Source organism: Corylus avellana, chromosome ca2, assembly GCF_901000735.1.
Source record: "Corylus avellana chromosome ca2, CavTom2PMs-1.0".
NCBI classification, from domain to species: Eukaryota; Viridiplantae; Streptophyta; class Magnoliopsida; order Fagales; family Betulaceae; genus Corylus; species Corylus avellana.
The window spans coordinates 3,153,582-3,180,923 of NC_081542.1; the positions used below are offsets into that span (position 1 = coordinate 3,153,582).

General features: G+C 35.2%; 1 protein-coding gene and 2 long non-coding RNA genes across 4 annotated transcripts; 1 reads left to right on the forward strand and 2 right to left on the reverse strand.

Moving 5' to 3' along the window:
* Window positions 1-12,086: 12,086 nt before the first annotated feature.
* On the forward strand, window positions 12,087-25,991 carry LOC132170692 (agamous-like MADS-box protein AGL21). The gene is made up of 9 exons (XM_059581770.1): window positions 12,087-12,144; window positions 12,226-12,441; window positions 16,067-16,145; window positions 19,636-19,697; window positions 20,845-20,944; window positions 21,062-21,103; window positions 21,212-21,295; window positions 21,428-21,569; window positions 25,848-25,991. Exons 2-9 carry the CDS (start codon window positions 12,260-12,262, stop codon window positions 25,967-25,969), a joined length of 813 nt encoding a protein of 270 aa, XP_059437753.1. The 5' UTR covers window positions 12,087-12,144; window positions 12,226-12,259; the 3' UTR covers window positions 25,970-25,991.
* LOC132170693 (uncharacterized) lies at window positions 16,165-23,404 on the reverse strand. Of its 2 annotated transcripts, none has more exons than XR_009438983.1 (3): window positions 23,340-23,404; window positions 18,983-19,258; window positions 16,165-16,323 (listed from the first exon to the last, which is right to left on the reverse strand). It is a non-coding gene; the product is annotated as an uncharacterized LOC132170693 (long non-coding RNA). The 2 variants fall into 2 exon arrangements; XR_009438984.1 differs by having other exon boundaries at window positions 18,983-19,282; window positions 23,340-23,385.
* On the reverse strand, window positions 21,226-23,322 carry LOC132170694 (uncharacterized). Its single transcript, XR_009438985.1, has 2 exons — window positions 21,734-23,322; window positions 21,226-21,539 (listed from the first exon to the last, which is right to left on the reverse strand). It is a non-coding gene; the product is annotated as an uncharacterized LOC132170694 (long non-coding RNA).
* Window positions 25,992-27,342: the final 1,351 nt, after the last annotated feature.

The following is a 27,342-nucleotide window of genomic DNA, read 5'->3' on the forward strand; positions in this document are numbered from 1 at the left end:
TTTTTACGCCTTATAAAAAAATTAAAAAAAAACAAAAAAAACAAAAAAAAAAAAAACCTGCGACATCAAACCTATCATCGAGTATCACATGTATCATATGTGTCACATTCGTATTATTTAAAAAAAAAAAAGAATAATAACAACATAAAATTAAGGGGTGGTCGAGCTGTCCCCTTTAGCCAACCTGAGGATGGCAAACCCAGTGGCAAAGCCAAAAAATCGTTGTTGTAAGGGCTAAACTAAAAAATGATAAAGACAATTCAAAATAGAGACTTGTGCTAAGATGTATTGCCTTGGGTAATTATTAGGCTATGTTTAACTTAATTGGGTGGTTAGCAAAAAAAATTTAGTTCATTAAGTGTTACCCATTAAAAAAAATAAAAAAATTAAAAAAAAAAAAAGTGTTGAGAAAGAAAAGTCAACCCAATTGAACCAAATTAAAAAATGTACCGAGGGTTCAAATGTGTGCAAAGAATGCTTTTCAAAAGTTTATAACAACCTGAATCAGATTTTTTGGTGACTGATAATTGACACCGTTCCTCTTTATGTTTGTTTGTGTTATATATATATATATATATGTGTGTGTGCGTATGTGTCTTTACTGCATGTCAATGTGTCATCATACTTGTGCTTCTTTGTCTAAATTTTTAATGCTTTTAGATTTGTAGATTGAGATTTGTGTAAAGCCAATGGAAGAAAGGTCCCAAGTCTATAATTTGTTTTCTTTCATGTTTAATAATTAAAATAATTTTAAACAAAAAGAAAAAAAAAATTATCTTATAACATAAATAATAGAAAAAATTTATCCATTGAAAAAAAAAAAGAAAAGAAAAGTGAGACCTGCAAATTTTAGTTATTGATTGTATTTAAGACTTTGGTGCAATGTCTATCTATGTCTATAAGAGAAAAATAAATTTTCTTTTTTTAAAAAAGAAAAAGAAAAAGAAAAAAACCCTTACATAGAAAGAATGAAAAAGAAGGCATTGTGCGTGATTCTCCGCCACTCCATGACCATTAAGAGCAGTTCCACCACCCAAATGGCCCAAATGGCCGGCCAAATTGATAAATTCTAAAAAATAAATCATGAACTTTCCGAAGTAAAAAAAAAAAAAAAAAAAAAAATTGAAAGATGAAAGACAAGAAATGGGCAAACATGCATTGGGGTGACAATATTGTTGTCAAAGTCATGCATGATGATCACTATCGTGATAGATCTTTCCATAAGTTTTCTTTGTTTTTTTGTGTGGAGATTTAATTAATGGCGTTTAGTGTAGCTAGCTAGCTTGGATTAATTTCCTGATGACTTCGATCATTCTGCTGAAAACCGCGTTCTACCGCCCCCCTCACATTCCGTGGGTACGTAGAGTCCTGATTTTTGGACCCTAGCTTGGTGTTAAAGTAATTAACATGGAAGTTTCAAAAATTGGCTGTATTCTCACAACAATTTTCTAAATGCATGTCCTTGAAACATCATTTCGACCGAAAATAGTATTGCATTTGAATATCTCCACCTATTTCTACATCGTGGTCGGGTGCATATGCACCGCATTCTAGAGTGTACTTGGTTGCACATGTTAGCATTTGTATTAGAAAAGACTCTTCTTCATGGAAATTTCTCAGAAATCAGAACCTTAATTAATGTAGCAATTTTCCTTTTTCAAAATATTGATGGAAATTAAAGGTGATATAATATTAATTATATATGTTGCTGTTCACCGTATGGAAGAAACCAGCGACTGATGAATTTCTGAGAATTCATCAATGGAAGAAGTATACTTGGACTGACGGAGACCATATTGCAAGATATCGAAGTCCAGTCCAGTGGCAGTGGGTTTAGCATATTATGATTTCTTAGTGACAATTGAAAAGTTTGATGGTTCTAGGCCAAGCTTAGGAGCATAGACGGGCGGACCTACTCAGGTCCTTGAAAAATTTTAAAATTTTACTCCTAAAATTTATGAATTTTTATGAAATATTCCTCCAAAAACTAAATTTTTACATCTTGTCCCCCAATCTTAATTGTCTAGCTCCGCCCATGTGCATAGATAAAAAGAAGAAGAAAAAAAAAAAGTCTTCAAAACGTTTCTGGAAGCACGAAAATGTTACAGGCTAAGATATCGTTTAAGCTTGTCCAAACAAATGGAAAAACTTGACGATAAGTGAAAAGTGTCATGGTTTGATAATTTGTAGAGATTAAAGTGTCGCAATTTAACTTTAGAGATAAAAATGTCAAGGCAGTATAAATATTTTAAGGCGTAAAGTTAACTTCTCTTAAAAGATCAGTGAGTCTTGTCTTTTTTTTTGACTTGTTTTAACCCCTAATGTTCGGAGTGGATCTCTTAGGTATTTATTATTATTATTATTATTATTATTATTATTAAGTCTCTTAGGTAATATTGTTTAGTATGCCATGTTATTTATTCTTTTTATTCAATTCTTTTTTTAAAAAAAAAAAAAAAAAAAACAGAGGAAAAACTTCACTTAAATCTCACACGTCACGAGTTTTGCAATGTTAACCTTGTGTGATCAAAATTTACAATATGGGTATCACATATCTCAAAATCATTCTTTTATTAACCCAAACAAAGAAATTAAATCAGTATTTGAATTTCCCGAAATTTTATTTTCAAATCCCTCATCCGAGCATTGAACAGAGCAAAAAAAAAAAAAAAAAAAGAACCATCAATATTCATGGTATAGGCTTAACCAAACCGAATCTACCTAGACACAGGGTCCAAGACCTCTAAATTAGTCGGGCTTTGTAGGCAATGGCCCATGGCTAGAAGTTGCCATGAAGACATGGCGCGTTCCAGACTTCCAGTTCAATTAGTAGCTTCAGCAGCGTACGGATCTAAGGGAAGGGTGTCTTCTCGCCAAGTTGGGCCTATATAGTATATATTTATAGTTAGATTTTTTTTTTTTTACACAATTTACAAATTTGATATGACTTTAATATGAAATTAGTAATTTAGGGTTAAGAGTCTGAGTCGTCTTACGAATTTAATTAAATGGAGTCTTATACTTAGCTATACTTTAACACAATCCGAACGCGAACACGAATTGTTAACTTTTTCTTTTTTTTCTTTTTTTTTTTAAACAAAAGAGTAGGCAGAAGAAACTAGTTGTAGTTATTCTACTTAGTGTGACCATACTAGTGTATATCCGTTGGGAGTCACATATGAGAGGCTTAAACAGTAGAAACCGCACTCGCTCCCTCAAGTCATGGAGATTTTTGTTGCGTGATTCGAACCCATGTCCTAATGTTTACCTAACTACTTTGAAAAATTTCTTGAGTCACTTAACCACCACTCTAAAAGGTATGAATTTTCACTCTTAACTATATACTGTTACTTGTTTTGTTTTGGTTGTTTTCGGTCTCTTGATCCCAAAAACCAAAACACTAGCTAGGTTCGTTGCAGCAAAGGTAAGATCATTAATTCATCGCATGTGCACTGTGCAAGACAAATATACCATTCAGATCTTCAAAAAGACAAAGAAGAAATTGTTCTTTTCCCACTAGCTGATAGGAATTAAGCCCTGGAGCAGAAATCCGGGTATCTTTACTAATATATGATATATTGAGGTAGAAAACTTTACCCAATGGTACGGACCTAGCTAATTTAAGTATGTATAGTATCATTCTAATCTTGAGCATCACTTCAATTGGAAGCCAATTGAGAGACATTAAGCTCGTCAAAACATTGTAGCATAGACAAATATATGATGTTGGAGCACTTTGATGAGAAACAGATCCAACTTTGTTTTCTGTTAGGTTCACAAAATTGAAAGATTTCAAAAGAATTATATTCGTGATTGATGTGCTTGAAAATTAAGGTACGATTTATTCTCCACCACCAAGTGGGGTGATCCTAATTGTCTCATAATCTTGTATTAATGCAAGAATGAAGACGTTTTACATCTGCTAATTATATTCCTTTAGATAGCAAGAAGAATCTTGGCAGCGCAGATCCCCCACATATATGCTTGTCAAACTGGCTTTCATTGTCACCAAAAGAGACAAGACATGGGTGATGAAATTTTATCAACATTAATCTTATAACATCTCTGTTGAGACAACCGTACGTGGTTTCCACATGAGCTACAGAAGAATTATAGAAATTAAAGAGATACAAAATCTCCAACACAATTAAATAATATGAAGGAAAAAAATGATTAAAAACTAAAAGTATTTTGACGATATATGCAGCATGCCCATGATGTCTATCAATTATGTTTTGGACTTGATAGGGCACAATTGAAACACCTTTTGGAGTGAAGAGAAAAGGTATAAGAGACAAAACCCTAACATGGGAGCTAGCTAGGTTAAAAAGAAATACCTTAAAAAAGACAAATTAACCCTAACATGGGAGCTAGCTAGGTTAAAGTGTGAAATGGCAATGGTGTATAGGGATATATATGTTCACATTCTTCGAGCCAGACATTAAAACTCATCCATGCACGTTTTGTCAAGCATTACGTGAAGAGCAACTCTGCCCAATTCATGAGCATGTGAGTTTAATGAGGCATCAGAGGGACATTACATCTCCTTCCCAAAAAAAGCCAAATATATAGGAAATGAAAGTTATGATGAACCTCATGTGCTCTCTTCATAGTTTAAGTCACTGTAGTTTTCATCACAAACTAAAAAGAAGTAGTTTTCAATTGTATTATGGCCGAGTGAAGCGACATAATCCCTTGTTGGGATGATAAACATGATGGAAATATTAGCAAAATCGCCTTTTTCTTGGTGTGTGTACAATTGTACAGATATATGATTTTCTGATGATTGACACCTGGCCAATTAGCTCGTGGTTGGGGGGATTATTCTAGTCTAATCTTTGAAATCTGTGTCTCCTTAATTCAAGGGCAGATCGAATCTTATTGGTTTAACAAATCACATTCACGTGGGCTTAGCCAATAGGAACTTGTGTTTAGAGACAGACACCAGACCTTTATGATTATTGGTGCGTTAGCAGCCGCCTAAGCACTATGTTAATGCAAATAGTAAAGTACTAGGTCTTCATCTAAAACTGACATCAAGCCCATAAATGGTAAAAATACGGCTTTTCTAATTAGATAACCTTTTTCTGGGCAGACAAAAACTCGCACACCTATTGCTTGGTGGTAAAGATTGTTTGCCATTGGACTAAACCCGATAAAGCGTGGCAAGACCTCCATCGATTGGCGGACGGTGACTTCAGTCCTCCCGTGTCAGTCAATCGTGCAATGACACATGCTGCTACATTTCCGTGTCTCTATACAAACTTCTAATTAGCATGGTGTACTTTAATTACCATTTTTTTAAAAAATAAAAAAAAGTATATAGAAAGAACTAGAGAAAGTGTTATGGTTTTGTGTGGAGTTGGGGAAAGGAGAGATCGATTTGTGTAAGGTTTCAAGAGGAAGATAGAAGAGGAAGATGGTTTCGGTGTGATTTTGCGAAGTAAGAGGAAAAAATGTGGGGAAATGCGAGAGACAGAATTGTAAAGCTCGATGAATCAACCTGTCTGATGAAGAGTGAATCTCAAGACTCGATGATTGATGCGTCTGACGAGGCACGAATGTCAAGGCAACGTTGCATGGTGTGTCGCAACTTTGAAAAGTGAAGCAACCAGCTGGAGTCCATTTTATAACTAAGGCGGAGAATGCAAAGCGTTTGCGTTTTATGTTGAATAGAATGTGTTTTGTAGATTTGTGTTTCATATTCGATCTGTAGTGTGCATTTTCTGACCGGCCGAATGCAGTAAACTTTTATTTTAGTTGTTAGTTGAATTAGTTATAGTAGTTGTTTTGTATTTTCGAGTCAATATAAGAAGAGAGGAAATGACAGACAAGCATACAGAAAAGAGAAAAGACGGGAATTATGAGGATAAAGCCCAAACGAACCATGATTGGCTTTAGCCACCAAGTGAGTCGTTGAATTTTCTTGTTTATGAACCTTTGCAACATCTCATACTGGAATATGAGAAAGAGTAAGGAGGGTGTCTCTAATTATAGGATCAATCCTCCTATCTTTAATCAAATTTGGCTTTTTGAGAGCCATCCATAATAGTAACAAGTGAGTCTCCCTCTAGAAGAAGCTTGTCAGCACCCAAAGAAAAAAACTAGATTAGCTACTAAGAGAGTTGCAATAGCCTCACCAACATTAACCTCAATAGATTTATCTTTAGTGAGCCAATATCATTACAAACCACAGCCTAAGCCACAAAAAAACTTTGCTCCAATTACAACATCAAAGTTTGCTTTTAAAGATCTTAAAGGTAGGGGTGTACAAGCAGTTGCAGTCGTAATTGTGGTTATTCCCTCTTAACCGCAACCACAAATGCTCTAGGTAGTTGATGTAGATCGGAATGCCTCGTCTACAATCCTGTCTACAGCCAGTCCAGACGGAGCCCAACCCGAGAGTCCTCGTCTGCCGCAAGTCCGGACGTCTTATGTTATTTTCATGTTTTTTAGAGTTTTTGTCTGGGGCCATCCGAACGAGAATATGTCCCGTCCGGACGGGTTTCATGGCTTTTTATAGTGGCCGTCCGGACAGCTCTAAGTCCCGTCCGGACGGACACCTCCGTAACTCTGTTATTTTTTAGGGTTTTGAGTAGCCGTCTGGACGAACTTAAGTGCCGTCCGTCCATCGTAGAATTACAATAATCGACTTTATTTCGTGTTTAAATAGGTTTACAGTTTTGGAGGTCTATAAATAAATGCTTATAGCCTCCATAAACGCAGAGGTTTATATATGAGTTTTGTTCAATAAGAAGTTTCTGAGTTGAGTTTCTTCTTTGTTTTCTTTCAAACCCTAGATTGGCTCTAGCGTTTTGAGAAGATTTCTTAGATCTTTAATAGTCTCAAGGTGTAGAAGTATTTATCCCGTTTTTTATTGTTGTTATTCGTTGCAGCTCACTAAGTCACGTTGCATCAGTTGGTATCAAAGCCCAAGTACTTTCAACGAATGGGGAGGGGCAACTGTTGTACAGACATGAACGAAGTACACGTGCACACGGAGGCAGCAAGTAAGGAGCAACCGACAATTCGTTTGCGACACATAGCTGGTGGGCCTAACGATCACCATCACCAACCAAGACCGCGGTACACGGAGGCGGAAGGAAAATCTATCGCTAAATGTTGGCAACACATGGAGGAGCAAGTCGAGGCTATGAGGGCTCAATTCGAAACCCTCACTACCCGATTATCCAACATGAGTGGTCACAATGAAAATGGATCCAGGAACCCTTATGCGGAGCGCTGAACGCACAAACGTTAGCGCCATGCACAAGCTCATGCCAATCAATGGGTGAATGGGTTCAAACTCAATATTCCAAAATTCCAAGGGGATCTGCAACCCGAAGAATTTTTAGATTGGGTGGTAACTGTTGAAGAGGTTCTTGAATTCAAAGGGGTGCCCAATGAACGGCGAGTCTCTTTGGTGGTAAATACATTCAAGGGAAGAGTTGTGGCGTGATAGCCGCACCTAAAGTAATATAGGGTACGGCAAGGTAAATTGAAGATAAATAGTTGGGAGAAACTATTAAAATATATGCGAGTCGCTTTCTTGCCCCATAGTTATAGCATGGGCCAAAAATCACATAATTTGAGACAATTGTCTATAGCTGTGACAAAGAAAATAGAAAAGTCCTACAAAAAAGAGGTGTCTAGGAAGGAGACACGGATTGAGGCGGAGATGCCGCGGAGGGCCAACTTGACCGTTATTCGCAAACCTCAAATTCATCAGCCAAATCCATATGTGGATGAAAAGTTTGAGGAATTTGAGTTCCTTAATGAAGAGTTCAAGCATGAAGATGTTGAAGATCCTTCACAAGGATTCGTAGATTAGAATTCCCCACCAACCTATGATGACGATGTCATTGAGGTAGATCCGAATGAAAGATCTTTGCCATCCGACCTAAATGAACAGTACAAATAAGATGAATTTTCTCCCATGTTTGGCAGTATCTACCCTGAAGAAGATGATCCATTGGAAGAGGAAGGACCCGAGGATGGTATTGCAAATTCTGATGCGGTTTCTGAACCTCATGAGGTTGATGAAGATCCTCTAGGTGACATGCCTAATTTTAATGGTGAAGAGGTTGATTATGCTGATTTCCTAGGTGTTGAAGATATTTTAAACTCTCCTAACAATGATTGTGGTGAGTTTTATGCGGATGAGGAAAATTACATATTTACAAGGAAAACAACGACTAACCCATTCTTAAGTATCTTCATGGCATGTGGAAGGGAAAAGGAACAAGAAAAGTACTGCAAGCCCGAAATATTGCCAAGTGGTGTGTGGGGCCTTCACGACACTCATCAAGGTATCTCGATGATGAAGAACATCACGTTTATTGTGGGGTATTGCCTTGTCTTAATCTTAAGAAGGGAGAATGAAATGAGTTGACGGGGCACCTGAAGGACCGCGGAAAGAACTGGCCGAATTCGAGGACGAATTCTCTCCAACCTGGGGAGGATGATGTAGATCGGAATGCCTCGTCTGCAATCCCGTCTACAACCCGTCCGGACGGAGCCCAACCCGAGAGTACTCGTCTAAAGCCTCGTCTGCCGCAAGTCCGGATGTCTTATGTTTCTTTCATGTTTTTTAGAGTTTTTGTCTGGGGCCCTCCAGACGGACACCTCCGTAGCTCTGTTATTTTTTAGGGTTTTGAGTAGCAGTCCGGACGGACTTAAGTGACGTCCGGATGGGTGTCCGTCCAGACGGGCATCGAAGAATTACAATAACCGACTTTATTTCGTATTTTATTAGGTTTAGGGTTTTAGGGGTCTATAAATATATGTGCATAGCCTCCAGAAACGCAGATTTGGTTTATATATGAGTTTTGTTCAATAAGAACTTTCAGAGTTGAGTTTCTTCTTTGTTTTCCTTCAAACCCTAGATCGGCTCTAGTGTTTTGAGAAGATTTCTTAGATCTTTGATAGTCTCAATGTCTAGAAGTATTTATCCCGTTCCTTATTGTTGTTATTCGCTACAGCCCACTAAGTCACGCTGCATCAGTATTTTTAAGTAACCGCAACCAGCTGTACTTATACAGTTATTGAAAGCTAATTATTAACCGCTAACCTCTTTTCAAGTAATTATATATCCTAGAGAATCATGCAATCATTTTATTGACACCAATCTTCTTCCATCAACCCTAGAGAAAGTAGAGTTTAAATTTCATGACTTAGTCCATAATAAGGCAACTACTATTGCTTTATCATCAACTATGTTACATAGAAAATAAATTGGTGGTTGGCCATGCTTGCTCTCCGATGGCTTCCCAACAATGGGTTTTCGCTGTTGATCGACATCTTTCTCCAATTATAATGGGCAACTACACCAAAAGTTGATGTTATGGTAGCCCAAGATGGGGCATAGGAAGAGGCAGAACCTCGAAAAGTCCTTCAATCCTTCTAAAACTCTCGTTAAGAAATAACAACCACTAAAAGGAAGTTGAAATGGGAAATACACCGTCAAAAACTGATCAAAAGCCGATGAAGAGGGAGAACGAACTCTGGTTGCACAAGTCTCCACTACAAGATCAAACAACAGTGGCACAGGGAGACTAAAATCCAAAAAACACAACAAAATAATAAAGCAATAAGATAAACACAACAAGAGTAGCTACGACAGAGGAGAACAACGTTAGGATGGTGAGTACAATCCAAGCGTCAGGGCGTGAAGGCCTCACGCCAACATGTGGTGGTCAAATGGAGGGGGTCGATGTGGAGCAAAATGGCTGAGGAAGACAATGGTGAGGCTCGTCGGTGGCCTGGACAGCGGAGGATGATAGATCGAACTTTGAAAAAAATCATATCAATAAAACAATGCTAATACTAAGGCTAAGAGTAGCAGGGGGCGCAAGTGGATAGAGAGGAAGCTGAGATCGGGGGTTTTGTGGTGGAGAGGGGATGGTGCAGCTCAGTAGTGGTGGAGGAGCAGAGAGGTGCTGTGGAGGGGACGGTGCTGCTAGAGAGGAGGAAATTAAAGAGTTTGAAAAAAACAAAGGAGAGAGGGAGCAAACAAGAGGACTTGGAAAGAAGGTAGGGAAAGGGAGGAGGAAGGAAAAAAGAAAAACTCCTTCCATCTTACCTTAAAACAACCGCAAGAGGCAGTGGGGAGCCTCACAATGAGGAGGGAAAACTTTTTTCTTTTAAAGAGAAGGGAGAGTTGGATTATCTATATGAGAGTTAACAGCATGTCTAATACCTCATAGAATAGAATGCACCTCCATAGAAACAAGTTATGCACAATTTGGTTTCTAAAAAAACTAAATTTGATCCATAGCAATAGATGCAAAGATCTGAAAATTGTGACTCTTTTTTAGGGATAGCTAAGAATTTAGAAGGATTAACAATAGTCTTAACCCAATTAGAGATGTGCAAATCAACAAAAGCTTCAACATTTAAAGGACAACTTGAATTCCTGCATATAATCCTTGCAATAACACAACCTAAAAAGATGTGATTTGCAGCCTCCAAGTTTGAATTACAAAGTGGCAGAACCATACCTCATCCTCCATGTTAGAAGAAGCAGAAAATCTGGAAACTTATGTTGAGTGTTATAAAAGATCCAGTACGTCTTGAGAGTTAGGAATAAATAAAAAGACTTATGTTGTATTCGTTACTTGGAGGGTCCATGTCGCTAGATTATGCACTGCACTATTTGTACTACAATAAATTTTCACGAATTTTGCATCGGGAAAGAAAGCCATAGAAAGCGAAGATATGCTAGGAACACTTCGTAATTGGATTAGTTGAGAAAAGAGGAGGGAATCACAATATGATCGAATAAATGAGGGTGGCCTCAAGGGGATGCTACTTGAGAGGAGAGCCTGGAGAATCCAACATGAAGTTGAAAGAAAGATGACACTTCTACACTTTCTAGGAAGCCAAAATTCACTATAACCTCGATCTTGCAACCAAGCAATTATGTGTAAATTAAGTTCTATCTAAATTAAATCACATATAGGCACTATCATCATAAGGGGATTAGTCGAGTTATAATTGAAATTTCTTAAAATCAATTATAAATCTCAATCACGTAATTTAATTTCACAATCTAAGATTAATTAACTTAATTTTTGAGACGTCAAACTCATATTAATTTCCGGTCTTTCTCTATTAGGAATCCTACCTTCCTTAGGACAGGATTATTTTTGCCTTAAATAAAGGCCATGCAATAAATTTATATACATACATTGTATATATCTTAGAGATAGTTTAAGGTTTAATAAGAAGAGAGAGGGAGAGATCAGAGGTTCATTGTATTTTCCTTGATACTCATGGACATAGGAAATCTTCCCTAACCACGTTAAATTATTTTGTGTTAATCTTCCTCCTTATATGTGTCATTGTGTCCTACAAATTCTAAATTCATTTGGATGTTCGGTTGTTTTGATTCCTTTTCTAGTATTTGATTGTGAGTAATACAAAAAATTCGTTCATAATAATAATAATAATAATAATAATAATAATAATAAATGGACTTTGCATTTTGGATATGCATGACTTTGGTCTCTTTCTTGCCTTTTTTCGGATTTCAAAACCAATAGATGTCTCTCTCTCTCTCTCTCCCCACAAATTCAACCTTACCTTTTGCCTGACACATGGACCGAAAATTTCACCTGCGTTATTATATATATTGCTATGGTTTCTGAATTAACAGACTTATTATAATACATGGAGAAATGCAGGAAGACCATAATATCCCTCCCTTTGTTTTTTCAATGGCAAAAGTGTCGGACCATTAATATTACAACGACAGATTTCTTAGGTTTTTCTTTTCGAATTCGATGATTCATTATTCAATTTTTTTTTAAAATCTAATTAATAAAATAAATGCTGAACAAAATATTGTTTACTGTGCCATTAAAACTTTCCTACATAGTAACACAAGTGGACGTATAGTCCCATGCACGTGTCACTCTATGATACGTACCTCAGACGCCGCCATGAAAATACTTGGATAAAATATGAATACTCTTCTCCATTTACCATTTCTGTATATATGATTATGATTATATTCACCACCCCCTAAGCCGTTTTTTCTCTCATCCCATAAAGCTAAGCTAAACGAAGATGCAACACAAACCTCAAAGACCATCTTGTCATCATCAATAGTCAAAACTCTTGCTTTGTCTGATCAACCTGAAGGTAAGTTTTCATGGAAGCCTTTCGGGTCTTACCCTTTTGAGATTTTTTCAAACTATTTATGATGAAGGGTCTTTATTGTAGGAACCCTAAAAGTGTGGGGAAAGCACAAGGGGGGATGGGGAGAGGGAAGATTGCAATTGAAAGGATCGGTAATTCAACGAGCAGGCAGGTTACTTTCTCAAAGCGGAGAAAGGGGTTGATCAAAAAGACCAAGGAGCTGGCCATCCTGTGTGATGCTGAAGTTGGACTTATCATCTTTTCCAGCACTGGAAAGCTCTATGAATTTGCAAGCACCAGGTCTAGCATAATTTCAGATAATATGATTTTATATATTATTTGATTTTTTTTTTTTTTTTCTTCTTCCAATTATTTTCCTTAAAAAAATATACATATATGTTTGTCATTATTGTTTAAGGATCATGTACAATGTTCTTAGGATGATCTTCTTTGGGAAAGGTAGAATCAAATTGGAAAAAGAATAAAGGGACTAGCTATATATTGCTTTGCCACTAGCTAGGTACCTATATACCGTAGTCCCCTGGCAAGGAAATCTAGCCAGCTAGACGAGGTTTCAGGTTTGAGCATAAACCTGCTATTTATATATATAGTAGGATGGGACTGATTTTTGCATTTTTGGATATCAAATATATATTTCACTCAATCAAACATGGCAGAAGATGGAAAGTGATGGTGAATTATAACGCAGATGTTATCAGGTAAATAGAAGTGGCTGATGAAATTAATGCATGCTATTTTCCTAACCCGTCGTAGATCGCACCAGTTACTCTAGCTCTTAGGTTTGGAAGTTTCAAACGCAACAAACATATATAGCATCTATTTTGGACTGCAGTGTCTTTAGTTCTCTTTATATATATATCACGAATTGTTGGATTGTTTATCTAAGATTAATATTTTACTGATGATCATAAGTTATGCATTATTAAGACAAAATAAAATGCATTTTTGGTATAACTAGGAGCAAAAACAAGGGAGTGATGATCAGTGGAATGAAAGTAGTACTTTAAAAAAAAAAAATGTTAATTTTCATCATCTTGGATCAATTCTTAGAATGAATGTGAGATTAAAAAAAAACTAAAAAAACAAAGGGTATTACTCAAACAAAAGTGTTGTTAAAGGATACTAAAACTTTTACTATAAATCCCTTACAAACTAATGTAATAACGTATGTGACACTAACAATGCTAGTAACTAAATAATTAAATTCTATTGTAGCTAATGTGACACTGCCACATGGACTGTCGAGTCAATTTGTAGAAGATTATTGTAATAAAAATTATAGTACTCCAAACATTTTCTCTCGAACAAATAGAGTAACATGGATGAAGCAGAGAAGTAGTTATGAACCGGTATCAAACATATATAAATTAAAAGGAAATTTGTATACTCATATGAATGTTTTGATGAAAGGATAACGATGTGATAATATATAAAAATCGAGATACTTGCATTTTTAATTAATTAAGGTGCTAGTATGGAACCAATGAGAATAATCAAAACAAAGAAAGCTATTTGTAAGATATGACCATGATTAATTTAAGCTCAATTTATGGGTAGTTTTAACCACATGTATCTTAGCTTAGATCATTATTACATTCCATCTTTTGAAAAAATAAAATAAAATTCATTTTTTTTAGGTTGAAGGTTTGAGGAAGCTGCTAAAACAAATGTTAGATATCTTTAGATATCTTTTCAACTTTTTTCTTTCTTTACATTTTTCCTTTTTTCCTCCTTTTTTTTTTTTTTTTTTTTTTTTTTTTTTTTGTTTGGTATTAAATGGCTTTGAAGATCAGGAACCCCATCCAATGACCACATGAGATGTAGCTCAACTCAGATTGTTTCAGCTCTTTCTTTCTTTCATTTTTCTTCCCTTTTTTATTTTTTGTTTTTTTTGTTTTGTCAATATATATATATAGAGAGAGAACTTGACTCCCATGATATATCACACATTATTAACCTCATGTGTGTCCCCACTACATAAACATATAGGGAATCTACAAGTGAGACTTTGATATAATATGCTGTGACACTACCCTAATTCAGATGTTTAAACTTATAAGTTTGGCCCCAAAAATATATATATTGGGATGGAACTACATATATATAGACCAGGGGGAGCATGGCCTCCTTTGGTTTTCAAATTTTCTTTTTAAAACTTTTTTATTAAGTTATATATAAAATTTACTATTGTGATTACTACCTAATATGGGATTTAGTAACTCACGTACTCCTACTGTATACTCCAATTATTCTACAAGTACTCTAGAAGAAATAGCATACCACAATCTTAAGAAGTACTTGTTGAATTGATCACTCTAAAGCAAGTATAAATCATTCTACAAAAAACATGTTAAATTATCAGTTATTTTAATATGATATCAACGTAGAGATTTTGAGTTTGAACCTTAACTCTATAGTTATCAGTTGTTTCAACATGATATCAAAGTAGATATATTGAGTTCAAACCTTAACTCTATAGTTTACCTTTTCATTTCAATTAAATAATTTAACATATTCAATCTCACTTGTTGATGAAGAATTAAAACTCACACATGAGAAGGGAGTGTGAGAATATTAATTAAATGAATTCATCATTTTCTGTCAGCTTAAACTAAGAGTAGCCTGTGATTTAGCAAGACATTTCTTTAGTTTCTTATTTGATGTATCCAAAAGTTAACCTTTTGCCATTTGTAATAGGATGACCATGATAAATTTGGATGATTCTGATTCTAAATCCTAGTACAATTACATAGTACTGATGCTTCTAATAATGTAAATGGTTTGGTTACATTAATTTATTGCTTCTAGTAATTAATATTAGTGGTTTGGATGTCTTTATTGAGATCGAGGTGCATACATGATAAGGATCGATAATGATGATCACTTGCATGCATAGATAACATTTGTTTTATCATTTAATTATCTGATCCTGTATTTTGAATGCAAAAGTGATCATTATCCTTATGGGTACACAATCATTGTGTGTGTTAGGTAGCATGCATTGTCACAGCGCGCAGCTCATAATGAAGCTATATATGTTTGAATTAATCCATTTTATTTGCAATCGAAAAACCTTCTTCATTCAAGAGCTAGCTTCTGCCAATTATAGAAAAGTTTTCTCTTTTTCATGGAAAACTAATAAAATTATGAATTAAGCAGCCGAAAAATTTGGCACGTCATTGTGGCCTACAATGCACCAATAGCTTTCATAGCCTGCTTTTGCAATTTTGATAGAATAACCTATGGTCTAATATTAGGTTGATTCAATTCTTTTTAATAAATGAATAAGTTTCCATACTCTCTGATACATCGTAATTGTGTATCATGTGTCATGCACCATTGGTGGCTTAAGCTAGCTTTTGTCCCAATTCAAAGGCTCCAAAAGATAACATTATAGTTTAATGTATGATAACTAGAATTAAATCATTAATAAGCTAAATGGAGGGACCATGTGCAGGTAAGCATGCAACAACATAGCCGAAAGCAGTCTTAGAAAAGTAAAACAGAAAAAATAAAATAGATTGCAATTCAAACAACCTAAATTAATTACTTCCTCAATTCAGACACCTACCCAAAGTGAAAGTTTGAAAGTCCATCCATTTTGAACTGACCTATTGAGATTTACTCTTAAATTCATAGAAATAACTTTACTATCTTCTAGCTGAGTAATACAAGGAGGAGGTTAAGGATTCAACCTGTGGATGTGGAAATTTAGAGAGAGAGAGAGAGAGACCTTAAGATTGGCAGTAAAACTTAATTATCTTAATTTACACCAAACATGATGTTTTCTTCCACTATGAAGGGGCGTCTCATGCATGGCTGCTCTAGATTTTCACACTGATGCATATTACAGCATGATCAGTACAACACTGCAAAATCTGATTATTCTAATTACTTTCACCAGCATGAAAGCAGTAACTGAGAGATATCACAAATCAAAGGAGGAACATCAGCAACTGCAGAATCCAGCATCAGACGCCAAGGTATGCTCACATTAAGCTCTCCCTTCAATCCTTCTCGCAAATTTTCCACAATAACTTGGAGCTTTATTTGAAGATATTGTTTGCATGAGCACTGGAGATTTGCGACAATGAGATACCTAATAACAAAATCCTACCAAGTCTGAGTCGTACTTGACTTTGCATTAGTGACCTGCCAAAACTGTTTTGTACGTGTAAGTTCATCATATGCATAAACGTTGGTCATATACATACATCTAGCCATTAGATTTCACATATCTAATGGTCTATATGTTGTCATATAACAAATATGTTGTTACTTCATTTAAAATTTTAAATAACATAATACCATGTACACCGTTAGATGCAACAAAACAAAACCTTGATAGTAAAATAGATCCTTTCAATTTTACTTAAAATGAAGATGTTTTTCCCATTGATTATGAGGTATTTGGAGGGGAGGAATGCTAGGCTAATTAAAAAATATTTTACAAAAAAAAAAATCTCTTACAAAGTGATGTGACACAACATGATTGAAAATGAGATGAATTCAAATTTTAAGAATTTCAATCATGTTATGCCACATTACTTTGTAATAAGTTTTTTTTTTTAAATATTTTGTGAGCCTAGCATTTCTCTTTCGGAGGGGGGAGGAGATTTAACTGGGTTGTGAAGGTTTTCTAAGGTACTTTTTAGTTATTTAGCCTTTGTCCTTCTCAAAGACTTGTGTGTAGCTTATGCTCGGTCCCCCTTTAATGTTTTGTGTTTGGGAGTTGCTTTTTGCAGATCTGTTTGTTTCTTTATTTCATTAAAATTATATATATATATATATATATATAAAGAATAGCTAAATTTTGATTTAGTTTGTTCAAAGATATGGTTTGTCCAAGAATTATACTCACTTTATGCTGAAATGTCCATCTCATGCTTCCCTCAAGTCCAAAGATAAAGTTTGTACTTCAAGCTTTATCTAGTCCAAAGATAAATTTTTAATAATCATAGTGCCATCATGATTGATTTATCTAGTTATATTAACTTAATCTTCACCTCAGCCAAGGATATGAGCAGCTGCCTATTGCTTACACTTGCAAAATCATAAACACCCGCTAATTGTTACCTGTTATATTGTAACATCTCCTGCTCTAAGTGGTATGATATTGTCCGCTTTGGGCCAAGCCCGCACGGTTTTATTATTGGATTTATTCCCAAAATGCCTCATACCATTTAGAGAGAGTATATTTCATATAAACACATCACTTTTTTCATGCCTAGGCAATGTGGGACGTCACAATCACCCTCTCTTAGGACCCAGCGTCATCGTTGGCGACCCTCATGGGCTTGTGCACGCTCCCCCCATCTCAGGCTGGGCTATGGCTTTAATACCATAATGTAACATCTCCTGCTCTAAGTGGTATGATATTGTCCGCTTTGGGCCAAGCCCGCACAATTTTATTATTGGATTTATCCCCAAAAGGCCTCATACCATTTAAAGAAAGTATATTCCATATAAACACATCACATTTTTCATGCGCAGGCAATGTGGGACGTCACAATTATTGTGACGTCCCACATCACCTGGGTATGGAGATGAGGATGTGTTTAAATGTATACTACACACTTAATGACGACAACGTGTTTTAAAACCGTGATAATCATGATCCCATCAGAACTCCGCAATTAAGCGTGCTTCTGCTGGAGTAGTACTAGGATGGGTGACCTCCTGGAAAGTTTGGTTTGGAGAGCCAAAAGCGAACAATATTGTGTGTCATTGAGGTGGGGTATTACATATAGTATCAGAGTCATTGCCCAGCCTGAGATGTGGGGAGCGTGCATAAGCCCATAAAGGTCGCTAGCGGGCACTAGACGCCATGAATGGACTAATCCCATGAGGCACTTGCTGAGATGGACGCCAAGAATGGGCTAATCCCATGAGAGTCGCTAGCGGGGACGCTGGGTCTTAAGAGGGGGTGATTGTGACGTCCCACATCGCATAGGTATGGAGATGAGAATGTGCTTAAATGTATACTATACACTTAATGACGACAACGCATTTTAAAGCCGTGATGGCCATGATCCTATCAGAACTCCGCAGTTAAGCGTGCTTCTACTGGAGTGGTACTAGGATGGGTGACCTCTTAGGAAGTCTGGTTTGGAGAGCTAAAAGCAGACAATATTGTGTGTCATTGAGGTGGGGTGTTACATATATATCTTCCAAACAAGCTCTTGATGCTTTTGCAATATCAACCAGAATTATATTCAAGAATTGTGCTAAATGCATCAGTACTGTACTGCAAGAAATTACTAAATGCATTAGTACATATGCTGCAAGAAATTAATACTTGAATATAAAATTATGTCAGTAATGTGTGAAAAAGTACTGTCAAAACCGTGAAAACTTGGAATTAGTTATTCTTGCATATTGCAGGATGTGGATGTCAAATTAGTGATGGAATGACACACAGAATTGGATGCTAAATCAACCACATTGCTATGATTATGAAACCATATCTTTTTGCTTCATTGTTCAAATTGTGTATTTGGACCATTTATGCATCTGGTCCCAACTGCCCAACATAATGGACATCCTAGATATTGGCATTTAAGTGTAGAGACGAAAATTGCAGAGACAACAAAAGAGTCGACCACTAGAGGCCTTTCACGCATATTTTTGACACAAATCCAATAGAAAAGCAAACCAAGTGGACCTAGGTCAAAAGTCGCATGCACAACATAACTTCAAAACTTCAAAATAAACTAGCTTATCACTTCTGCACTCATCATGTACACGGGTGTGAATAAAGAGATCTTTCCATCAATGCCAGCATATGTAGGAAAAGAGGTAACCAAATTCAAATGCATACCTATATCTTTTACTATCAGTAATGGAGTCTCAGCAAACTTCATTTTTTTTTCCTGGTCATCTCAGCAAACTTCATTTAAATCAACATTGACGCAGGTATGAACCTGATACACCAATAGCTTTTATAAACCTTTTCATCGTCCAAGTTGATCGCTAGCTAAGGCTTACTATTTGTATGTCCTTCATTCCATGCTTATTATTTGTACTGCATAACCACTAGCCCACGAGAGTATGGAAGAGTGGCACATTTCAACAGGCCATTATCTAACTCTGAAATCTGAATCAGACATGACAGTTGCACCTTAAATGATTACACAAATATATATAAGTAAAAACCACAAACTTGAGCTACTAACCAATTGGTGATAGTCAATGCATTAATAAATCAAACATATTGAAGAGAATCATATACTGATTACATTATATGTTGCCACAGCTCTTAAACAGTCCAATATTGCTTTAGTAGCTTGGCATTAAGCAATTTCAAATCAGCAATGGTCATAGTTAAAATTATTGATAATCATTGGAAGCTTATCTATTTGGAGTAGTTAATGTTTATGGACACATTTTTAAATCTCTGTTTCCTTTCAGTCAGGATGCAGAAAAGAATCTCATAATTTTGCGTGCACTTAATTTTGTTACTGTACTTGCTAGTTTTGGCAAAGGGAGGCGGCAATCTTAAGGCAACAACTAGAGAACTTGCAAGAAATTCAGCGGTACCATCTTTCTCTTTGGCTTAAATTACATAATTTCACAGCAAAAATAAAAGTTGATTAACCTGAAAATATCAGAAATGATAATCCACATAAGTAGCCTATTTCTTGGATGCTATACACAATGCTTGTACCTTGCTAACCTAGGAATTATATGAATCCAACAAATATAAGAGAAATATCACAGTAGGAAATGTATATTAAAATATTTTCTGGCACTGAAAAGCATCCATTGACATCCTGGAAGTGATAAGACAAATGAGGCATAATTGATAATTCTATAAGCATAAACCCCTCATAAGGGCATTTTTTTTGGTGGGGGGGGGAGGTTGAACCATGCTAAAACAGGCTAAAGCAGGAGAAAATAAGGGGCTGACAAAATTACAGTCAATTTCTTGCTTTTTCATCACATACCCAGTCAGTCAAACACAGAAAAGATAGACCAAAAATAAAAAGGTTCTGCCAATAGTAAAAATAAAGGGAAAAGTGCAAAATTAGTCTATGTGGTTTGCTTGATTTGCAAATAGTTCTCTATAGTATCAAAATGAACTCAGAAGTCCCTGAAGTATGCCAAAAAAAACTTTACTCCTTATAGTCAAATTTATTGGTTCTGATGTGTCACACGTTAAAACCAATAAAATTGTGACACATGTCCTATTTAAGTCAGTGTAACACTAACGAAATTTGTTAAGTCAGTGGACGGAATTTGACTTTTGGGAGTAAATTGTTTTTTTGTCATACCTCATGGACCTCTAAGTTCGTTTTGATACCACAAGGAGTTAATTATAAATCAAGTAAACCATAAAGACTGATTTTTCATTTTTCCCAAAAATAAATGAAGTAAATAACACAATCAAACTCTATTTTTCAGAAGTTCAAACTATTACATAAGATGAAGATAAATGTGCACTACATGAAACACATCAAAAACCAGTTTCATTACTATGTTTTTCCAACATTACCAGTATAATCATGCAGTTTACTCCAAATTATATAAACCATGTAGCAGCCAATAATACATATGCTTCAACAACAATGAATTGACCTCATGTATCTCACCTAATTATCATATAAATAGATACCAGATATAGAATATAAATCTAACCCCTAACAGGTAACCTACAATAAAAATAATGTCATGGTAAGACAGGCATATGATGGGAGAACAACTTTATGGTTTGGGCGTCAAAGACCTACAAGATCTGGAGAATCAACTAGAAATGAGTCTGCAGGGTGTACGAATGAAAAAGGTCAGAAACTTAATATTGATGCAATGCTTAATATTCTCCCGTGTGTGTGTGTAAAGTACAAGGAGTTTAAATCTGAAGCACCTGCATGAATCTTAACATGATCTTTTAACTTTGCAGGAACAAATCTTAACTGACGAAATACAAGAACTAAACCGAAAGGTCTTCTTTCCAGAAAAAAAAAAAAAAAAAAAAAACTAGTTTTCGTTTGTAACAATTTTCTGTTAAGAATTATGTCATCTATAAAAGCTATTTTTTTTTTTATTACAGGGAAATCTTATCCATCAGGAAAATCTAGAACTGTATAAGAAGGTAAACCTTATTCATCAAGAAAACAGGGAATTGTACAAGAAGGTATTCTGATTTATAACACCCGAACTCCAAACATCCCTCAAGAACTTATAAACCATCCTTACATCCCCCTTGAAATGGTAAGATATGAGACTAGTACACTTCTTGAGCATAACAATCAGACTCATGTCTCAGGTTTACAGCACGACTGCAGCAGGCATAAATTCATTCATTCCATATGGAACTAACATCAGAGAGGACTTGCATGTTCCTATCCATCTTCAGCTATGCCAGCCCCATCAACAAGCTTATGAGACGCCAGCAAAAGAAACAGAATAAAAGTAAAAATTTATTTCACACCCTTCATAAAATTTATTGCAGATTGATTTATTTATTTTCTATTTCAGTATTTATCCCAAATATAATACATGAAACTGCAACAGAGTACAACTTCATCAAAGAAATGCACTGAGGATTTTGGACAAATGTTATTCAACTTACTCTAAACAAATAATGAAGCACAGAGGAACATGCTTCTTGGTGTGAGATGAGCTAGATAAGTTGAATCAGGACAATGCCAGTATGACATTTTGTTTCTGAAATTAACATCAAATTCAGTCATGACATTGGTGGAAGCAAATACCTGTTGTATCTATGTAAATTACATTCTAGGAAAATCTGAATGAAATCTTTTGGGGCTTAAATCTTTTTCAGCTCTAAAAAGGAACTTATGACACTAAAAATTATATTCCTGATGTTGTGTTATCATCATCATCATCATTATAATTATTGACCCTTTCTATTGGTAAGATTTAAGCCTATGAGTCACCTACACAACCTTACTCCACCGGCTTACACCTGAGCCAAGATCTAAGATTGAGATTATGTACAATATATTTGAATTGAACTCCATTCTTCTAGTTGAGTTTGGTAATAAAACAAATATAGATATATAAATCAGAAAGATTAACAAATCAGAGAACTGAAGACAATTTTAAGAGAGATCTATAACAAAATGTCATCTTGAACCAGAAATTTCTTATAAGCAAAACTCATCCGAAACTTGCATCAGAATCAGAAAGCTATGATTGACAACAGATACAAAAACCAAACCATGAATACATCAGGTGAACCCCTTCTCTAAAATATCACTCAATAATGACTGTCCTTGACCATAAAAGTAGATATTTGAAGGATATCAACCTTCAGTACCTTAATTCTCCCATTTCTCATCAGATACTAGTAGACAGTAATCCTATTGCATGGGTGTTGTTTCAACTTTTGATTGTTCTAGTGTCATCCACTCTCTAGTCATGTTTACAGGTATGATATCATGGGTTCAGTTTTTTCAGAAAATGGGGTACCTCAATAGTTGAGGCATTGAATTTATATGCCTTACTATAAGCATGTACCAATTATTACACATCAAGGGACAAAATTTCCTCCTTCCGGACCATGTGATTCGAGAACCATGTGAGCAGAAAAACTCTGCGAATGATTTGGCACCCTTATTCTCAAAGAATGAAAGCAGCCCTTTAAAACATATCTATTCAGCTGAGAATTTGGACAAACATTAAGCAGAGTACTAGAGAATCCCGTGAAACCGAACTGTGATATTTTCCATACCAAAAAAAAAAATAGTAGCTTCATTAAAGCCTTGAAGAATTGAGCTTTCCGATACAAACCAGAGAGGGCCAAGAAAATTTCCCATTTCATATTGAATAGAAATTGCCTCCAAGTTTCCAACAAATCATCGAGCAACAGGAAATTGCATCAAATGATCACATGCATAGTCCATAGACACGAGGAAACTTGCCAAAACAATAAACCCATCATAGTAAAGGTAAATCTCAACATAAATGCTTACAACAACACACATCAATTACGTACAAAATGTTTTGTGTGTATACACACGTGTGCGGGTCATACATGCAAAAATTTATAGTAACACATATGGGTTGTGTCTAATTCAGATATACAGCACGAGTTGAGTGACACAGACACTGATGATTAATCCCAGAAAGACGAATCACGAATGGAAAGATTATGAGTTTCAATTTTCAAAGTGAAGGAGAACAAATTAAAGACCAGAGGATCTGATTCGTACCTGGACAGAGCGAGCGTGAAAGTATCTGGAAGAGCAACGGCACGGGAGATTTAAATACACAGGTGGAAATGATTAGAAACAATTATACATATATACACACAGGTGGAACCGTGGAAATATCTTCCTACTTTTCTGATTCCCCTCCTATTGGGCTTAGAGTCCATTTAAGAGACTGATGTCTTTACGCATGAATGATTAGTTGGGCCTAGCCGAGCCTTACTAACAAATTCCTTTTATTGGGCCCAAAAAGAACAGTCCTTTTTTTTTGTTTTTTCTTTGTTATATTCTTTTTATGTCAAAATTGAGAGATTTCTTTTTTCGAGGAGTGCTAAGCATACTTTAAAATTATTTATTTATTTTTGTGACAGTAAAAATTATCATTTGATTAAATAAAAAATGAGAGTACATGTCGTATTTAATAGTAATTTTAAATCCCGTCCCACATTAAGGAGTACTAAGCACTTGAAAAATAACATTAGCATTGCATTATTTAATAATTAAAGCTCCGTTTGTTTTGATATCGTCAATTTTTTGATAGTTCGGTAGATATTGTCTCAATTGAATTGTCAATTTGGTGATAGTTTGAAGGTGGTATATGAACTTTTTTCTATATATTATCAAAGGTATAAAGTGTCGAATAAAAAATTTGAAAAAAAAAAAAAAGGAATTTATAAGTGCATCTTTTGTTCGAAGTGGGATTTAAAGCTTCTGAGTCACCTTCATTTGGTAATACATACATACATATATTTAAATCTTTGGAGCCATCTTCATCTGGTAATATATATATATATATGGTCATTGATCCATGGACCATAACCCTCCTCCATAAAAGCATATAAAAACGTGAAAAATATTTAGTTAGGAGTACATCATCACATAAGATGAAAGCCCTTGGAATATAAGACAGTGTACATGTAGCATCATGTCAACGTCACATCCATGAGATGAAGGCCCATAGGATGCAATGAACAATGGAATACGTTAAAAACTAAAAAGGAGAACAAAGAAAGTTTAAGAGAAGAATACAAAATAAGCCGATGCCATACTGTCGCAAGCTTTCCTGTGGCCTTTATGTAGGGCTATCTTTCTCCAGCCATGTCAAGTGGGGTGTCCTACGCCCACTGAAAACCATAATTATTCTGCATATCCATGTTGCAATTATTCTGTATTTACATGGCTCTTGCAGATCCCACCCCTTTTGGTCTCTTCTTGAGGAGCCTATAAATCACATAGAATGATCCCTAATCTTGTGACCATCTCAAATTTATAACCATTTAAACTGTAAACCTTCGTCTTAAAAAAGGAAATGTGTTTATGTGGGATGAGCTGGATTTTCTCAAAATTTATACTTAAATGAAGTCTGAGTGCCTTGGTCCACACTCGGACCTCTCGACTCCCTCTCTCATTTCCTGTTCAAATTTCAAGAAATTCGAACTGAGAATTTCATCAATATTGGTCCACCATTAATCCATCACTAAGTTAGCACATGTGAATTTCTTACCCTGATGGGTCCCATTTAAGCTCTTTTTGTCATTAATTTTTCAACCGTTAGCCAGGAGACAACTACGACCGTGTTCAAATAATGTTACCAAGACCAGTCTCTCTTCTTTTACCTTCTTAAAAATACTATACGCAATTTCACTTTCTCTTTGTATATAACTAAATTACCATTTGATCTAATTCTCAACCTTTTTTATCGATAAAAATATATATATATATATTACAAATTACAAATAATAATTTTTTAAATGTGTACTATATTTATCACTAAATTAGACTAAACATTGCCCAAGCATTGGTGGTGCTGCTGGAGCAGGATAATGACAAGTGATTTCAATGCATTGCAAGGAATAACTCTGCAGCAGATCAGCATCCGAATAATTATGCAGAGTACGTGATCAATAACAGCCAAAGAATTGATGGGCAGCCACTAAATTTTAGACCAGAAAAGTCACTTTTTTTCTTTTCTTTTAAGCCATAGATCCCAAGAGAACAGCTTAGAAATTTATAAAGGCCATAGCCAAGATACCAAAAAGATCAAAGGCATAATATATATATATATATATATGAGAAGAAAAATATTAATTTCTAAACTGAGATAGATCTTAACAGTAACAGTGATCATCAAAACTACAAATTAAGCTACTAATCACACAGAAGATTCATTACTCACGGAAATTAATCCCATCTAACATCTTGAAACACTACAGAATGATGGCGTCCAGGAACTTCATTATTGTGACACCCATCATCGAAATTCTGCGAGTAACTAACAGCATCATAATGGAAAGACAAAGGCTTTGACCCATAAAAGTTCTTGCTTTCTCTGACAAACCTCCTAAGAAGATTTCGCCATCTCCAGCTTCTTTTGCTATGGCTGCAGCAATGGATGCGGGAGTATCCGTTTTCTTCATGCAAGGGGAAGCACGAAGGCGACATCATGCAGCCAGACAAGTACGAGGATCGCCGGTGGGTGCTGGAATCCCTCTCCATTTCAAACACAAAATGTGGGATCGATCCAACTTTCAACTATGCCGCCTGGCCTGCCTTCTCATATGGTTGCTCTGCTCAATAACTTTATGAGTGAGAAGAAGATGCGTTTCTCTTGTAGGTACCAAGCATCTATGTAGTAAATCATTTTGTACTAACTTTGTGGGCCTTACAAAGTGTTTTTTTTTTTTTTTTTATGCGTTTCTCAATAATTTTTGTGTCTGTTCCCACTTCAAAAAGACACAGATTTATGATGGGCAGAAGTGAATGTCTCAAATTCTTGTATGTACGTTAGGTATACTACAATCTTTTATTATTAAAAAAAAATGTAATTATGGATTGATATGTGAGTTTGTAATAAGGTTATAGTAAAAGTTGGTATGTAACGATCCACGAAAAAATACTATTATTCATATTTGAGCTATTACTTCAAAATGACTAATCAATTTAGATCTCTTTAGAATTACTTATAAAGCAAGTTGTACCTAATAAAGAACTAATGTGAGACTTAGCAGTATTAATAAGTGTCTTTATAATCTATCCATTCTATGTGAGTTGTTCATCTTACTGACGTCCTTGTCATTATCACTTTATGCAGTGCTCCAATAGTGCACAAGTGCGCTAGGTTGTTTTAACACAATTTGTAATGATACAAGGAAAGCATGCACGGAATATCATTCCAAAAATACTAGTCAATTTGAGACTCTCTAAAAACACTTATAAAATCTCAGTTTTACCAAGTAAAAAATCAATTTGTAATTTAACATTTATAAATATCTTTATAATCTACCGACTTTTTGTGAGTTATTCATCTTTTTAATGTAGGACTGGAATGTTACATGGTATCCAAAGTATTTTTGATTCGCATATGTACTCTAAAAGTTTTCTCTAAGAAATCGATTATATTTCCATGAAGAACTGGTTTGATTTATCAAAATCAAACTCCATTCCTCAGAGGAAAAAAGTAAAATCAAATAGCTGGTAGATTATAACGAAATTATGAATTTAAATATTTAATCAACAATTTAACATTTCTTTTATATATAGGATCAAATTTTTCTTTAATAAATAAAGTTTAATCCGTAAAATATTTAATAAAAATGAGATAGGAATAAAAGAGACAAAGTTTACATTTACAATTTCTACTATAAAATCTTAATAGATTTATGAAAAGTAATAATTAAAATGCTTCCCATGATTCTGTCAAAAGGATGGTATGACAGTTACAAAAGGATTACAATTCACATCATCTTATCACGTCAACATATTTGGTCGATCACTTTTGTAATATCTCTTTATCTCAATTTTCTTCCTTGAAATGATTGTTGCTTATCGTTATCTTTCTCCTCAGCTTTATCAAAATGTTTATTGGTGGTTTAGAAGATGCTGTCTCATCTCAATAAGTTAAGTAATTGATATTTTACCACACTTTGTATGTAATCAGTACTGATATTAATGGAGCCGACCCCACGAAGTGATCATGACCGTAATGAAGTTTTTGGATACTAATGAT